The sequence below is a fragment of the Halichoerus grypus genome, chromosome 3, assembly GCF_964656455.1.
Source record: "Halichoerus grypus chromosome 3, mHalGry1.hap1.1, whole genome shotgun sequence".
Classification (NCBI taxonomy): domain Eukaryota; kingdom Metazoa; phylum Chordata; class Mammalia; order Carnivora; family Phocidae; genus Halichoerus; species Halichoerus grypus.
The window spans coordinates 32664817-32682106 of record NC_135714.1 but is presented as its reverse complement, the minus strand read 5'-3'; the positions used below and the strand labels follow the sequence as shown (position 1 = coordinate 32682106).

Sequence of the window (17290 nt, the reverse complement as noted above, 5' to 3'; positions counted from 1 at the left end):
TAGTTTTCTATATTAAAAAAAAGAGCGAGCCTGGAAGCTTCCCCTTTTCCCTTAAAATTATACAATTCTATAAATACAGTTAGAAGATACCAGTGCAATGTCAATGCCATTACTCTTGTTCCTCAATATTGCTCAGAACACAAGGTCATTCATCTAACAATATAATGCAAATAATAATGTGCACAAAAAGGAATATATGTACTTCACATATTAAAAATGAACTGAGGAATAAATACAATAATTAAAAAGCTGTATTTGAGTTGTGTGAGTGAAGAAAAGGCACCACTAGTTGCCCTTAAATCAAGTTAGGCATGATCTGTACATGCAGCAAAGCTTTTATGCCATAAACGAGAAACAGAGTATTAGGTATATTAACTCTGTAAGAAATAAAATATACTTTGGGTTTCTCAAATGTCCAAGTTTTCTAGTATTTGTCTTATTTTACCTATATTAATAAAAGGCTCTATAAATATTGTACACTGAGTATTTAAACAGCTTGGCCTTTTTGACTTTGGTTCTGTATCTTATTAAAAGGTACTTTACAATAGGGAGATTAGAATACAGCTGTGCTTTAATGTCTTTTTACTGAAATGGGGTAAAATGAACATTACAACATGAATGCATGGATAGTGTATTACTGTAGGACATACTCCTAAGAGGTATTAGAGAATTCATGTTATTTCACTGAAAATCTTTAATTCTTTGATGACTGAAACAAAACTTATACCAAGCGTTTACTACCCTAAAAATCTGACCATCCTTTGCTAGGGGTTGGTATGAGAGCTCACTTGAATTCCATCTGTTATTCTTGATTTAATATGTAAAGATCCAGCTTGCTCCATGAAAAGAGCACTTCATACTGGTATTCCAGTCAGGAGCAATTCCATCTCCAGGCTACAGAAAAGTCATAGGTCTGCTGAAAGCTGGTTATGAATGCCCTAGAGACATAAAGTAACAATCAGTTTTGCCATGTAAAAAAACTAGTACAAACCCTAACCAATATAGCCTCTTTTAGTTATCAGTATTAGAGGCAGGGGATAATCCAAGGGTAGTAACCCAGGACTTTCTGAAACAATTCAAGAGTCTTTTCCATGGGAACAAGCACCCTCCTTTCCAGAACTATTTGTGTGCACAGATGAAAACAGAATAAACATTACCTTCAGTACCAATTCTCTCTGGATTACTCTAAATTTTGGATTAGGACCTAGCCAAATGTTCTATTTTCAAATAAATAACTTTAATTAAAACAGTTTCAACACATTTTAAAATTCAAAGATCTAATATAATTTATCCCATTTATCATCATATGCTCATTACTATGAACCTTGTCTAGGAGACAGACCTACTTGCTTCTTTTTCTTGCTCAAAGTAATGTGGAAGTTTAACCGCCTGCCTAGGTGAGTACCCAGAAAGAAGATATAAACCATTTTCAGGGGAAAACATGCATGCATTTATTTTTAAGAATTCCCAGTAAGGGGGGGAAAAAAAATTCAACATCTTTAAAAATGTGTTTATTTTTTAAAAAATCAGTTGTGTACAAAAGTGTTTCGTAGTTTTTAATTCTCAAGACAAATACCCAACCCTCCACCCATACCCCACCCTGCTTCAATGGTCTTTCTGGTAACCCTTCCATTTTCCCCTTACAGGAAGTTAATGGCTCAGAATAGACCCTCCTACAGAATTTATCATCACTAACAGATTGTTTAGAATAGAGATCTAGAGAAGCTAACAAGCAAGGTTCTTTCTCAGTGAGGTTAATGAGAATCCCTATAATGGCAGTAGACTTCCAGCAGACACCACAACAAAGCACCATCAATTGCTGAAAGCTAAAAAATAGATTATTATTTTCAATAGTATTTCATTTTCTATTGGAAAAGTCTTTAAATTACATTAAATAAGTCTCTTTCCCCCCAAAGAAATAGTCTAGCTTTTATTATGATGCCTGTAAAAAGTAGGTAACAGCAAGCACACAAGGATCGTTTAACAGCACAGTGCAATGATTTGTATTCACTCACCCCCTAGAACCAAACTGATAAACTGTGCCACACCTGATTATATATATAGCAGCATGGTTGAAATAACCAAGCAAAAGGTGACACATTCACAACTTACATTTAGGTGATGATCACAGGCTTATGAGGGTAGATCAGTCCAATAAAGCAGTAACAGAACAAACAGGACAAGGGAGAGACTAACATTCCCCTATCCCTATGCCACAAGATTTTTGATCCATATTGCAACAGTGCAAACAGAACATGTGACATTATATGTTAGACACTGCAGAAAAGTAACATTTGGGGAAAAGGCTATTTATCAGTAAATACTTCAAGTTGCCTTCTTCCCCAGTGATAGCAAACAGCTGATGTTAAGCATTTATTTTAAACTGGTACTAAAGGAATGGAAATGCAAATTTTTTAAACCAAAGGTTTGTACCCTGGAATTGAAATTTCTTGAACTAGAAAAAGTGATTAATACAACATCATTTTGTAAAAGTCCATGAAATAAAGTTAACTGTAAACAGACAGCTTCCTTTATCATATCCAAACATTGTTTCCATCTATGTACAAGGAAGTATACCTGGCTCCAACCCTTCCCTGCCCAAATCCATCTTAAATTTAAAACAACAACAAAAATGCTTTATTTCCTGTGTTGCTACAAGTACTGTGGAAACATTATCATACCCTTACTGCAGAGTTTTAAAAGCTCAAATCAGGCATACACTTATAGCCAAGATCTGCTTTTCACATCGATAAACTTATTAATAAGCAGCCTAAACAGTAACACAATATGCTGCATTCTGTAGTGCATAAATAAGCAATATCCACTTTAACTGCCAATTCTTTCTTATACTTTAAAAAATTATTTTTGCATAGTTTTAAGCGCCAACAATCACAAATGTGAAATACTTCCAAAAAGAAAAAAGAAGTCAGTCTTTCACTTCATAGATTACTCTCAAACGCAAAATACCCAGAATCCAAACATATGTATACTTGAATGTATTACGTGTTTAAGTAAACCACAGTCACAATTCCAAATATTTGAGGGAGCCAACTCAGAGAATCTAATTTAGTACAAAGTTCTCAAATATTGATATACTACCTACTGTATACTTAACTTGGGGGACAAATTGCTATTCATTCATTCAGTAATCTGTAGTGAAATACTACTATACAGCCAAGTATTTGTCCTTTTAAAAGTTGGGCACATACCCAGGAAATAGACCCAATTATAATAAAAACCTACTGGAATATCAGCGACCTCTAGCAAATCTGCCTGCCCTAAATGAGATATTTAAAATATATATATATATGTATTAAATATATATATATATTTAACCATAATTTTTGAGGCTTTTACAACTGCTGAATCACAAAAAATTGAGAATTATAAAAATAATTTCCACCAGGGTACCTTTTCTCTAGACCTGCAGTTTTAGTGTCCGTTTCCCAAACCCGTAAGACCAGAGGAAAAAAAGCAATTGCCTTAATTTTTATGTTTGGGAAAACTACATTTATCTGTAGAGAAGTGAAAAACAAGAAACAGAAGGACAGTGGGAAATGCACCAGAAAGGAAAGAGGGATTATCACATTTAATGTAAATGAGGTAAATATATTTTTGAAATGGAAAATGCATTATGGAAAACCTCTTTTACCAAATATTGTACTTTTCAATTTCCTGGGCACTGAGGATATTGAATTGCAGTTGGATGAGATTACCTATGGGGTTAATGTGCTTAAAAATCAAAGGCAAGGTATAAAGGTACAGCTGCCTCCAAGAGCTAAGTATGTAACGTTTGACCTTAGTAACCTCTGAGTTCATTCTCTCTTTTGTCTAACCACAGGACAATTAAATATACCCTGATAATACAGGCAAATAGTAAATTGGGTAGATGTGTTTGATACTGAAAATAATCCAAATATTACCAAGCCAACCCTCCACTAAAAAAAAAAATTAATTCTAACCAACAGTGGAACAAAACTGTCCACATTTCACACAATCCCAACCTTACTTCAAAATATAAAGAAAAGTACAAGGTTTTAGCTATTTAAAATAAATAAAGAAAAATCTTGTTTCCTTTGGCATCTTTAGAAAGTAACTAAACTATAACAATTAAAGGAGGTGATTGTATAAAGAAATTTATGCTTAAGCAAACATATAGGGGAAAAAAACATAGCAACTTGTGTTTAGTATGAATATCAACTACAAGAGCTTACTATTAATTAGGAAAGCCTTACAAGTTTTTGGAAGAACCTTCACATCTTTAACATTACAATATATTTAATAATGGTTCTTTTATTGCTTCTAAGATTATTGAGAAGTCAAATGAAATTATGCTGAATTTATGGTTCAAAACTATTTTCCAAACACTTAATGATTATAATTTAGGATAAATAACACTTGAAGAAAGCAAACCTTTTATAATATGACTTTCAATATACAGCCTTACTTTAATTCATTCTCATTCCATTACATTGTTATTTGCATTGGTCCTGAAAATTTAATAAGAACTGTGTCTCTATGTATAGAACTGCCTGCATAAATCCATTTCAGCCTTCATAAAATGGTCACATTAGTGTTTGAGCTTGCAAAACTAATAATTTTCAAACTTTTGAACTTAGAATGAAATGTAACTTTAATACGAATAGAAAGTCTGACTATGTACAAGAAAAGGTAAAGTTTTCAATTCTCATCAGAAACATCATAAAGAAAGCTAGATTTATAACACACTTCTATTCCTATGTGTATCTGAAGTATGTACAGTAAAACACCACACAGCTTTCATGTGTCAACAGGGGCAAATGCAAGCAAGAGTGACTTGTAAAGTACCTGATAAAGCAATCTCTATAAAGCCAAAATTAGGCTAAAAAACTGCCAACAGTTGATTGCATCCTTGCAAGTTCGCAAAGAAAATTTCATCAGTTTAAAAATAGATGTCAAATTCACTGAAAAACTAAGTTGGGTTCTTTCATTAAATCTTGGGAATACTACAACATTAAGTATTTACTGTTTTTCCAAGAGGAACAAAATTGGCAGCTCCATTTTTACATTATTACTCACATAGGAAAGTTTTAAGAGTGAAGAACTGTAACAAAACACTCCAAATGGACGACCTAAAAATGGAGCAAGGGATACTGTCCCTCGGCATTTTTCTCCACCAAATATAGAGAAATTTACTATTAGAATATTAGCTGTGTGTGGCAAGAGGGGGAAAAATAGATATGGTGTCCCAGTCTGTTGACAAGGACAAAAAGGCTCTGAATAGGTCACCATCTTCAATTCTGGATAAATCTCATATTTAAGAATTCTCAAATGCTTAAAATGGTGGTCTTTTCAGCTACCCATCCTAAGAAGTCAAGTACAAGCATGCAAGTAAATTCACAGGCACAGAGGATCCATGTTAAAAACAGTTAAGGTAGCTGTGATGCAACACCAACAATTTGAATGGCCCTGACACACTCAAAATATTATCTTAATTATTCAACAAAATCCTGAAGCAAACTCTTGCTAGTCTTGGTACACTGCTAAACACTAAAGTAGCATGTTTTTTCCATGGTTTTAGCTTAGCTCAAAGAATTTTTACACTATTAAGAAAAAAAATTAAAGTATTTCCCCTTTTTAAATTTACACAGACGTTTAATTAGCTTTATTTACAGAGCAGGGATTTTTTTCAGTCTCCAATGTTGCCTAGATAACATCATTAGGCAAGAATGCCAGTTTAAAAGAAATCTATGCAGAATCCTAAAAATAACAGATGTTGATGCTCCTCAAGAAGGGGCAAGCTTGACTATATCAGCAGCTCTTTCTCTATGCCTCAGTTACTCAGAAGCAATTCTGTTGCAGTCTCTACATCCCATGATTTTGAAGACAAGGCCACTATTACCGCATTCTGTAGAGAAGAAAAGGGGACAAAAAAATCAAATCTCAAAATATTTTTAAAATACTGAATCACGCACTATCTTTATATTGTGAAAGCGCTTTACACCTTGTTTTCTTGTTTTTTTAAGTTGCCTTGTATTTGTAGTGCATAAAAAGCTTCTAAACCAATGACTGGAATTAGCAAAAGGAAAAGAAAAGAATCACTGATTGTAATAACATAAGAAAGTTTATAAAAACTAGATTTAGAGTATCTTTGAACTACTTTTGTCAGCCAAGGATCTGCAGCAATAATGTAACTCAACCAATATATCAAAATAAGCAAGCCTTTTGGTACTTACCCTATCAAAGCCCATAGCACATAGGTTTTCTATTTTTTTGGTGTATTCTGGACTAGAAACTGGTGCTCCAGCATACACATGTGCCCAAAGTCGAGCTGTCTGTTTGAACATTTCGGGATTTTGTTTGTACTATAATGAAGAAACAAATTGAATGACATGACAATACAGTCACAATATTCAATATTTAATTACCTAAGAACTGGCTTTTTCTAAGTAAAAATAATTTACATTTAAAATGTAATTGATTCAACTTTCTGTTGCATATAAGGTCACTCAAGAAAAAAGGTCCGACCTGAAGCTGTGATTCACAAGTGTTGACCAAAAAAAAAAGACCAATTATATTTATCAACTTTAATCTCCAATTTCAATAGATATAAGTAACAGAAAACTAATACTAATTGAAGTGAGGTACAGACATGTTTCTGAACACTGCAAAGTGTCAAACATTATACAACCAAACAGAATTGTTTGCTTCTAAAATTGTATGGACATTAACTAACAAATGTAACGGACTTTTGTATTAACCATAGGTCGGAAAAGAATACAACTAGACTTTGCTGCTTTGCTAGAACGGTATTCGTATACAATGATTTAAGAAAATACCATGTGCAAAGCCTTTTTTCAAAAGATTTTATTTTGGGGGCACCTGGCTCGCTCAGTTGGTAGAGCATGCAACTCTTGTTCTCGGTGTTTTGAGTTCAGGCCCCATGTTGGGCATGGAGCCTACTTAAAGGAAAAAAAAAGATTTTTAAGTAATCTCTACACCCATCATGGGGCTCAAACTTACAACCCTGAGATCAAGAGTCACATGCTCCACTGACTGAGCCAGTCATGCTCCATTGGCATGCTCCGCTGACTCGACATGCAGTCTTTTTTTTTTTTTTTAAAGATTTTATTTATTTTTTTGTCAGAGAGAGAGCGCACAAGTAGGGAGAGCCGCAGGGAGAGGGAGAAGCAGGCTCACCAAGGAGGGAGCCTGATGCGGGGCTCGATCCCGGGACGCTGGGATCATGACCTGAGCCGAAGGCAGACACTTAACCGACTGAGCCACCCAGGCATCCCTCAATATGCAGTCTTAACTTACAGCATCTTTTTTTTTTTTTTTTAATTTTATTTATTTATTTGACAGAGAGAGACACAGTGAGAGCAGGAACACAAGCAGGGGGAGTGGGAGAGGGAGAAGCAGGCTTCCCGCGGAGCAGGGAGCCCGATGTGGGACTCGATCCCAGGACGCTGGGATCATGACCTGAGCCGAAGTCAGACGCTTAACGACTGAGCCACCCAGGCGCCCAACTTACAGCATCTTTTGAGATGTTTATGAACTCATAGGACTTTTAAAAGGTAAGACTTCCCATTCTCATTAGAAAGAGATAAATTCATTCTTAAATACTCTGGAACCAATATTACTTAACAAATGAAGTATAAATTTAAAATAACTATTCAATTCACTTTAATATTTCTTTTAAAAGTATTTTACATGTACTGAATATTTTAAGACTGATCAGCTTCTATTATATATTAAAATGATAAATCTAGTTTCTACCTTGTTAATTCCTAACGAGGAAGTAAGTCAAATTACTGGACTCTTTGAGGAGCTAGAGGAAAGCTGTAAGTCCAACTTCAGCCTTTGAGGCTCAGAACGTCACAGGAAATCAAAGCTGAGATTCAAGCCATGCTTCTGACTACCAAAAGCAAATCAACAGTACATACATACAGCATGTAAAACCCTAATTCTAAGCACTCTGAAACAAACAACAGTAGAATGTATTAACAAAGATATACATAAAATAAGGAGTGAACAACTTTTCAAGGGAAAGGAATAGGTTTACTAAGAGGAACCAGGCAGAGGAAACATGGTAGATTGAGTGAAATGACCGGCAGAAATGAACACCATCTTGAAAAAGCAGGAGTCCAAGAAACAGTAAAAATTTAGGAGAGGAAGCTGGGTTTGTAGACAATTCAAATCATGGAAAGACTATAAACTAAAGAATCTGGATTTACCAAGTAGGTGATAGCAGAGCTTCCTTTTTTTTTTAAAAAAAGATTTTATTTATTTATTTGACAGAGAGAGACACAGTGGGAGAGGGAACACAAGCAGAGGGTGTGGGAGAAGGAGAAGCAGGCTTCCTGCCGAGCAGGGAGTCTGATGCGGGGCTCGATCCCAGGACCCTGGGATCATAACCTGAGCTGAAGGCAGACGCTTAACGACTGAGCCACCCAGGCGCCTGAGAAATTTTTTTTTTTTTTTTAAAGATTTTTTATTTATTTATTTGAGAGAGAGAGAATGAGAGAGAGCAAGCACATGAGAGGGGGAGGGTCAGAGGGAGAAGCAGACTCCCTGCCGAGCAGGGAGCCCGATGCGGGACTCGATCCAGGGACTCCAGGATCATGACCTGAGCCGAAGGCAGTCGCTTAACCAACTGAGCCACCCAGGCGCCCCTGAGAAATTTTTTAAAATGTGAACTAAGGCAAATCAGAGAAGTATGACAGAGATACTGGGAATGGAATCACCAAGAGAAAAGGAGGCACAGAGAATTCCAAGTCTGTGGCTTGGATATTTAACTAAGCTGATGATGGTATCATATAAGGATGGACAAGTTCATAGGATTTAAGATTCTATGTTCAGTATGGGAATGTGCTGAGGTATCCATGAAACATTCATAAAGAACTATCCAGTTCTTTTTTTTTTTTTTTAAAGATTTTTATTTATTTATTTGACAGAGAGAGAGTGAGAGCAGGAACACAAGCAGGGGGAGTGGGAGAGGGAGAAGCAGGCTTCTCGCCGAGCAGGGAGCCCCATGTGGGGCTCGATCCTAGCACCCTGGGATCATGACCTGAGCCGAAGGCACATGCTTAACAGCTGAGTCACCCAGGCGCCCGTAGAACTATCCAGTTCTGAATAGGCTCTTGGGCTCAGGGAGAGGTCAAGCCTAAACATTTTCTCAATTTACAGGTGGTATCAGTGTGGATACGATCATCTAAGTGACCATATGTAATGGAAAATAAAAGGAACAATGTCTAAACCAAGGAACTCTGTTTAAAAGGAGCAAGAAGAGAAATAATTGTAGGAACTATGAGGAACAACTACAACTACCAAGATGAGAAGAGAGTAGTATCTCAGAAGTCAAGAGAAGAAAAAAATTCTAGGTCGGCGGGGAGGGAAGGCTCGTAAATCCTAACGGCTTAGAATAGAGGTTGGCAAACTTTCTCACAGGACCAGATAATAATTATTTCAAGCTTTCAGACCATACCGTTTTTGTTGCAACTACGCAACCCTGCCACTTGTGGCTGGAAGGTAAACAAACGGATGTGGCTGTATTCCAATAAAACATTATTTACAAAAATAGTAAGTCTAGCTATAATTCGCTGACCTCTGCCTTGGAGATCAGATCAGAACTGAAAAATATTTATTCCATTTGGCAATTTTAAGATCCTTCGTAACTTTTACCATGCCACTTCAGCCACAGCTGGAGCTGGTTAAAATTATCATCAGGTGGGGGAGAACATGGAGCAAATGTTTTACAACCTGAACCTCAGAACTGTGATCCTCCAAAGAGAGTGCTACTTGAAGAAAAGAAAAGAAGTTGAATGGCTTCTCAGGCATTTTGTTTTCTGTGCACATAAAAGCCATAGCTGCAGTAGGGTGGCCCGTGTTTTGAGCACTCAGATTTCAGTTCTTTTTTTTAAAGATTTTATTTATTTGACAGAGAGAGACACAGCGAGAGAGGGAACACAAGCAGGGGGAGTGGGAGAGGGAGAAGCAGGCTTCCCGCTGAGTAGGGAGCCGGATGCGGGGCTTGATCCCAGGACCCTGCGATCATGACCTGAGCCGAATGCAGACGCTTAACAACTGAGCCACCCAGGTGCCCCAGATTTTAGTTCTCTTAAAAGTGAAAGAGGGATCAACTGACCGTTCATTGCTGTTCCGTAACTAGTGTAAAATATGTATATGTTTATCTTTATTTTTATAACATGCAAATACATTTAAATTTATAGTTACAAAAAATGATCACCAGGGAGCAATTATCACTAAATGGAGGGATAGACAGATACACACATGATTAAGCAGGTATAGTAAAATCTCACAGAATCCAGATGTAGGTAGGAATGTGGGTGTTCACTATATAAATCTTTTGACACTGTGTGTTTGAAAATTTCCATTAATGTTTTTTTAAAAACCATCTATCATATATCCAATTAAATTAGTATATTAAAAATCAATAAAGTTTTCACTATTACATCTGACAATCTTACCACTTCCAAATTTAGTTTCAATAGAACTATGCACATGTGTTAATACTGCAAACCATTATAGTAGTAGAGACTCATAGGTAAATATAAGGACGTCTTTCAAAAGCAGCCACCTTACCTGATTTGCTACTACTGCATCTTGTGGATCATCTGGTTCTGCAGCTGCCAATAGGGCTTGCAATGACAATAATACCGTGCGGAGAGTCATTGCTGCTGCCCTAAAAATCAAAACAGGAAAATATCGCAGTTAAGAACATGCTGCATGACAAAAGCAAAGTGGATGTTTTCTGAATAAAATATAAAAACTACTGGAGCTAAAAAAAAAAAAAATCTAGATTTTATCTTAATCATGTAATTTATAGAAATTTATATATCTGCCTATCATATTTTTTTCTTTTACTTTACAATGAATAAATGAGTCTATTTTTTTTTAACACAAGTCAAACCATCCTGAACTGGACTTGCTTTTCTTATTGTTGTCAATATCCTTCTGGTCAGCTTTACTCATTGACTTTTTATCCATTTCTCTAGACATAATTTAACTTTATGAAAAAAAGTGATAAACTAGTATATATAACCTTCAGTGCCACTCCAAAAACATGTAAAATACCATTCAAGCAAGTATTTCTTACTTTCAAGAAAGTGTGAAATCATTCCATAACATTCTGAACTAGAGCAAGTTATTTGCTTAAAATATATCACTTAATCCATGCATCTATATAAAGCAAATATTTAGGGACGCCTGGTGGCTCAGTCGTTAAGCGTCTGCCTTCAGCTCAGGTCATGATCCCAGGGTCCTGGGATCGAGCCCCGCATCGGGCTCCCTGCTCGGCAGGAAGCCTGCTTCTCCCTCTCCCACTCCCCCTGCTGTGTTCCTTCTCTCGCTTTGTCTCTCTCTGTCAAATAAGTAAATAAAATTCTTTAAAAAAAAAAAATAAAGCAAGTATTTATCTGAAAGCTTCATGACACTGGAGTTGACCATGACTTCTTGGATAGGACATAGAAAGTGCAGGCAACAACAGAAAAAATAGAGAAATTGGTCTAACTATATCAAAGTTAACTGTGTAGAGAAAAACCTCCTGTGCAAAGGATAAAAATTAATAGAGTGAAAAGCAGTCTAAAGAATGGGAGAAAATATTTGCAAATTATGTATCTGATAAAGGGTTAATGTCTGGAATATATAAAGAACTCCTATAACTCAACAATAAAAACCCAATTAAAAAATAAGAAAGGACTTGAACAGACACTTCTCCAGAAGATATACAAATATCTGATAAGCACATGAAAAGATGCTTACTATCACCTCATCATTAGGGAAACAAATCAAACAATGAGATACTACCTCACATCCATTAGGATGGCTACTATCAAAACAAAAAATAACAGTTGTTGGTGAAGATGCCAAGTCATTGGAATCCTTATGCACAGCTGGTGGGAATGCAAAATGGAACAATTACAGAAAACAGTATAGCAATTCTTCAAAAAAATTAAACACAGAATTAGCATATGATCTAACAATTCCACTTGTAAGGAGGTACATATCCAAAATAAGTGAAAGCAAGGACTCAGATATTTGTACACCCATGTTCATACAAGGATTATTCACAATAGCCAGAAGGTGGAAGTAACTCACTTCCATCAACCCATGAATGAATAAAATGTGGTATATACATACATTGGAGTATTATTCAGCCTTAAAAAGGAAGACAAATCAGACACATGCTACAACATGGATGAGTCCTGATGACATTATGTTAAGTGAAGCCAGGAATAAAAAGACAAATACTAGGATTCATGAGGTACCTAGAAAAGCCAAACTCATAGAGACAGAAAGTAGAATGCTGGTTGTCATTGGTTGGAGGGTGAGAAAAACGGGAAGTTACTGTTTAATAGGTATGGTTTCAGTTTTGAAAGATGAAAAGGTGGGAGAGGACAGGGTAGAAGGATGAAGAGGGCACAGAGGACTTTTAGGGGAGTGAAGATACTCTGTATACCACAATGATGGATACATGTCATCATACACTTGTTCAAATGTATAGAATGGACAACACCAAGAGTGAACCATAATATAAACTAAGGACTCTGGGTGATTGAGATAGGTCAATGCAGGTTCCTCAGCTCTAACAAATGTACCATTCTGACAGAGGATGCTGATAATAGGGGAGGGTATGTATATGTAGGGACAGGAAGTATAATGGGAAGTTTTTGTACCTTCCTCTCAATTTTGCTATGAATCTAGAACTGCTCTAAAAAAATAAAGTCCTGGAGACTGGTAGCATAACAATGTGAATATACTTAGTAATACTCATCTGTACACTTACTTGAAACAGTGAAGATTTCTTTTTTTTTTTTAAAGATTTTATTTATTTATTTGACAGAGAGAAACACAGCGAGAGAGGGAATACAAGCAGGGGGAGTCCCGGGAGAGGGAGAAGCAGGCTTCCCGCGGAGCAGGGAGCCCGATGCGGGGCTCGATCCCAGGACCTGGAATCATGACCTGAGCCGAAGGCAGACGCTTAACGACTGAGCCACCCAGGCGCCCCAAAACAGTGAAGATTTCCACGTTATATGTCAATTAAAAAAACCAAGATGATAAATTTTATGTCATATATATTTTACAATATAAAAAACTTTTTATTTTAAATAAAATCTTAAAAAACTTTTTATTTTTATTATTTTTAAAAGATTTATTTATCTGTGAGAGAGAGAGAGCGCAGGGAGAGCGACAGGGAGAGTGGCAGGCAGAGGGAGAAGCAGGCTCCCTGCTGAGCAAGGAACCCAATGCGGGACTCAATCCCAGGACCCTGGGATCATGACCTGAGCCAAAGGCAGACACTTAACTGACTGAACCACCCAGGAGTCCTTAAAAAACTGTATTTTTTATTTTTTTAAGGTTTATTTTTTTTTTAGGGCACCTGGGTGGCTCAGTCGTTGGGTGTCTGCCTTTGGCTTGGGTCGTGATCCCAGGGTCCGGGGATCGAGCCCCGCATCGGGCTCTCTGCTCTGCGGGAGGCCTGTTCTCCCTCTCCCACTCCCCCTGCTTGTATTCCCTCTCTCGCTGTGTCTGTCAAAAAAATTAAAAAAAAAATTTTTTTAAAGATTTTATTTATTTGACAGAGAGAAACACAGTGAGTGAGGGAACACAAGCCGGGGGAGTGGGAGAGGGAGAACAGGCCTCCCGCAGAGCAGAGAGCCCGATGCGGGGCTCGATCCCCGGACCCTGGGATCACGACCCAAGCCAAAGGCAGACACCCAACGACTGAGCTACCCTGGCACCCCTAAAAAACTTTTTTTAAAGTGAGGAGTTCTTCCCTTAGAGATTTGTAAGTTTTTATTATACTTTCTACCTCTTTTATTTAGTTTTATTTCATTTGTTTTACTCAGTCTTTATTGGGAGGACACAAACTATTAGACTTACAACTTCAAAAATCAGAAACTAAGGACCTAAAGATGAACATGTTGAAAGGGACAGTTTGCTCTCAATATGAAAGGAAAAATCTTCGATTTGATTCATAATAATCTCAATGAGAAAAAGTTATGTTTTCTGTATGCTTCAAATTTTTCATAATGAAATGTTGGGGGAGGTTTTAAAAAAAAAAAGAATTAGTTGGCTAAAAAGAAATCTAAATGACACCTGGAATTAATATTGTATGTCAACTCTACCTCAATAAAAAAACATAAAACTGATTTAGCTGGTTAAGTGTCTGACTCTTGATTTTGGCTCAGGTCATGATCTCAGGGTTGTGAGATCCATCCCCATGTTGGGCTCCGCGCTGGGCATGGAGTCTGCATAAAATTCTCTCTCTCCCTCTGCAGCCCCCCTTAAAAAAAAAACAAAAATAAAAGTGGGTGCAGGTAAAAATAAATGAATGAATGAATAAATAAATTTTTTAAAACGCTAGAGGAAAAAAAACCTCCTAAATGCAAAGTTTTAAGCTGGACAAAAAAATTAATGGTAAACAATGACACTGTTTTAATAATCAGTTGTAATAAAATTATTATTAAAACATAACCTAGTCTTCTGGCTCTAAATACTATAGCAATTGTAACATCTTTGATAGTGTAAAGAAATGTGTACGTTTTTTGGGGCGCCTGGGTGGCTCAGTTGGTTAAGCGTCTGCCTTCGGCTCAGGTCATGATCCCAGGGTCCTGGGATTGAGCCCCATGTCAAGCTCCCCGCTCAGTGGAGAGCCTGCCTCTCCCTCTCTCCCCCCCAACCCGCTCATGCTCTCTCTCAGATAAATAAAATCTCAAAAAAAAATTTTTTTAAATGTGTATGTTGACTGATCTACATTAATTTTTAAATCTAAATTTAGTAATGTGAAAAAGTATACAAGTAAAAATATAATCTTTCATTCCATTTATTGTTCTTTTTACATAGTGCTGACTAATAATGCACTGAGATTTTTTAGGATTCAGTGTGTAAAAAACAAATCCTAACAGGCAAATAGGAATATGAAATTTCAAAATGTGTCAGCTAATTTTAATAGTTAATGGATGATGTACCTTATAAATCTATCCTCAGTAAATTAATTTTGCCCAGATCTCAATAAACACAGTTAAGATGGCTAAATAAATATTCATGCATACAGACTCAGAAGGGCCTCCAAAACATACAACAGCTATGTGAATTGTCAATACTGTTGACTAACTTTCTGTTAAGGGTCTTCAGAAGACCATCAATATAATTGATGTTTATTCAAAACACTGCTACTTAAAGAGTATGGCAGCTTTTTTGTTATAATTTTTTATTAAAGTATAATAAGCAGAGTTAAATGCTATACATGTGGATGAATTTTTATGTATGTATATATACACCCATGTAACCAACACATAGATCAAAATTTAGAGTATTTCCAGCACTCAAAAAAAACTTTACTCTTGCAACTCCCTTTCACAACCCTCACATACCCCCACCATTGTCCTAATTTCTATCACCATAAATTAGTTTTGGCTTATTTATTTGAGAGAGAGAGAGAATAGAGAGAGAGAGCACGAGGAGAGGGGCAGAGGGAGAAGCAGACTCCCCACTGAGCAGGGAGCCCAATGCGGGACTCCATCCCAGGACCGTGAGATCATGACCTGAGCTGAAGGCAGATGCTTAACTGACTGCGCCCCAGTTTTGGCTCATTTTGAATTTTGTAAGAACAGAATCATACAGTATGTGCTCCTTTGTGTCTGTGTTGGTCACTCAACATGTCTGTGAGAATTATCCATGCTGTTTGTGTCAATACGCTTTTTTTTTTTAAACTACTATGTAGTGTTTCACTGTACAATTATTCCATTATATATCCATTTTCTTGTTAATAGACATTTGGGTTATTGAATAAACGTGCTACAAATATTCTTGTACAAGTCTTTTGGTGGACATATGCATTCATTTCTCTTGGATATAGACCTAGGAGTGGAACTGCTAGGCCCTATCAAAGGTGTACGTTTAGCTCTGGTAGATACTGCTGGTTGAGTAGTTGAACCACATTCCTACCATCAATGCATGACAACTATTTATAAGTATGTAGTAGTATCTAATTATAATTTTAATTTGCATCTCCCTAATAATTAATGATGCTGAGCATTGCTTATCAACCATCTACGAATGTATTCTCTTAATGCCTGTTCATGTCTTTTAGAAGGGCAGTATCACTGAGTGCAATTTTTATGTGTAGTCATTTTCTTCTATTTCCCCAGGTAAATAGACACCTATAGTCATAATAGGTGTCACTGGAAAAACATTAGAAAATAGTTTCCACATAGAACACACTGTGGAGTTAATAAACCATACTAACATAGAGTTGTTAAATATTAAAGGTAAACCGTCATATGTATTAACAAAAGACCAAGACAGTTTTCTAGTATACCTATCCCAAATTATTCAATGTTTATTCAATTTATTTTTCTGAAGATTACTATCCTCTAGTTTTCTTTACCAAATTCCAGCTCTGAAGCCTAAGTAAACATGAATATCCACTGACTGTCAATTATAACTCAATAAATTGGGGGGGGAAGGGCTTAGGATATCCATGTATATCTAATCTCACCTATTTTTATCTGACGTGTCTTTGACATTTTAAAATATTTCAATTACATAGATATGAAATGAGGCTAAATTCAGCTACTTCACATCTGCCTAAGGAAATGGGAAGAGTTGACAAGTGTTTCAGTACAAAAGTGCCAAGTTCTCTCTCTACATACATACCATAATCTTTCAACTGTCTATAGGGAGATAATCAGAAGTGGTAGTACTGCTGGCTTAACTCTGAACAAAAAGGGGAGTCAGTGGAAAATTTTAGTCTGGAGCTATATTTGTTTTTAAAAAGGGATGTGGGGAGGGGGGAGCAGGGAGGAGAGTATCATTCTCTGAGAATTGCTGAGTAGGGCAAAGTCAGAAGCAGGGAGACAGGCTACAGTAATCATTGAGGAAAGAGGTAATGCGATTGGGGCCAGGTAGTAGTAATGAAACTGCTGATAAGATTTTGAAAGTTTCACTAATAAGATCTGCAAACAGGGTACAGGGTACCAGAGAAACAAGAACCAAGGATCATGATGAGGTTTTGGCCAGAGCAACTACAACAATGTAGTTGCCAATAACTTAGATGGGGTGATGCTAGGGGAGTAATCAGTTCAGTTTTCAACATGTTTTAAGTTTGAGATGTCTACTACATATATATTGAAGTACAGATGTTAAGCAGGCAGCAGCATATGAGTGTGGAGTCCAAGAAAGATAAATTCATGAGTTGCTGGTATTTAAAAAGTGAAGTTCTAAAATCAGATGAGCATACCAGGAAAGTGAGTATAGATGAAAAGTAGCAGAGGTAAAGACTTAG

At 36.6% G+C, this 17290-nt stretch overlaps 1 protein-coding gene across 2 annotated transcripts in view; it reads right to left on the bottom strand.

Moving 5' to 3' along the window:
* Positions 1-4615: 4615 nt before the first annotated feature.
* UBE2K (ubiquitin conjugating enzyme E2 K) overlaps positions 4616-17290 on the bottom strand; it is a 68360-nt gene continuing 55685 nt past the window's right edge. For both annotated transcript variants that reach the window (XM_036112050.2, XM_036112045.2), the window contains 3 exons: positions 10585-10684; positions 6216-6344; positions 4616-5887 (listed from right to left, as the gene is read on the bottom strand). In XM_036112050.2, the coding sequence (XP_035967943.1) occupies positions 5813-5887; positions 6216-6344; positions 10585-10684 (304 nt within the window). In that variant the 3' untranslated portion in view covers positions 4616-5812. The remainder of the gene's footprint in view (positions 5888-6215; positions 6345-10584; positions 10685-17290) is intronic.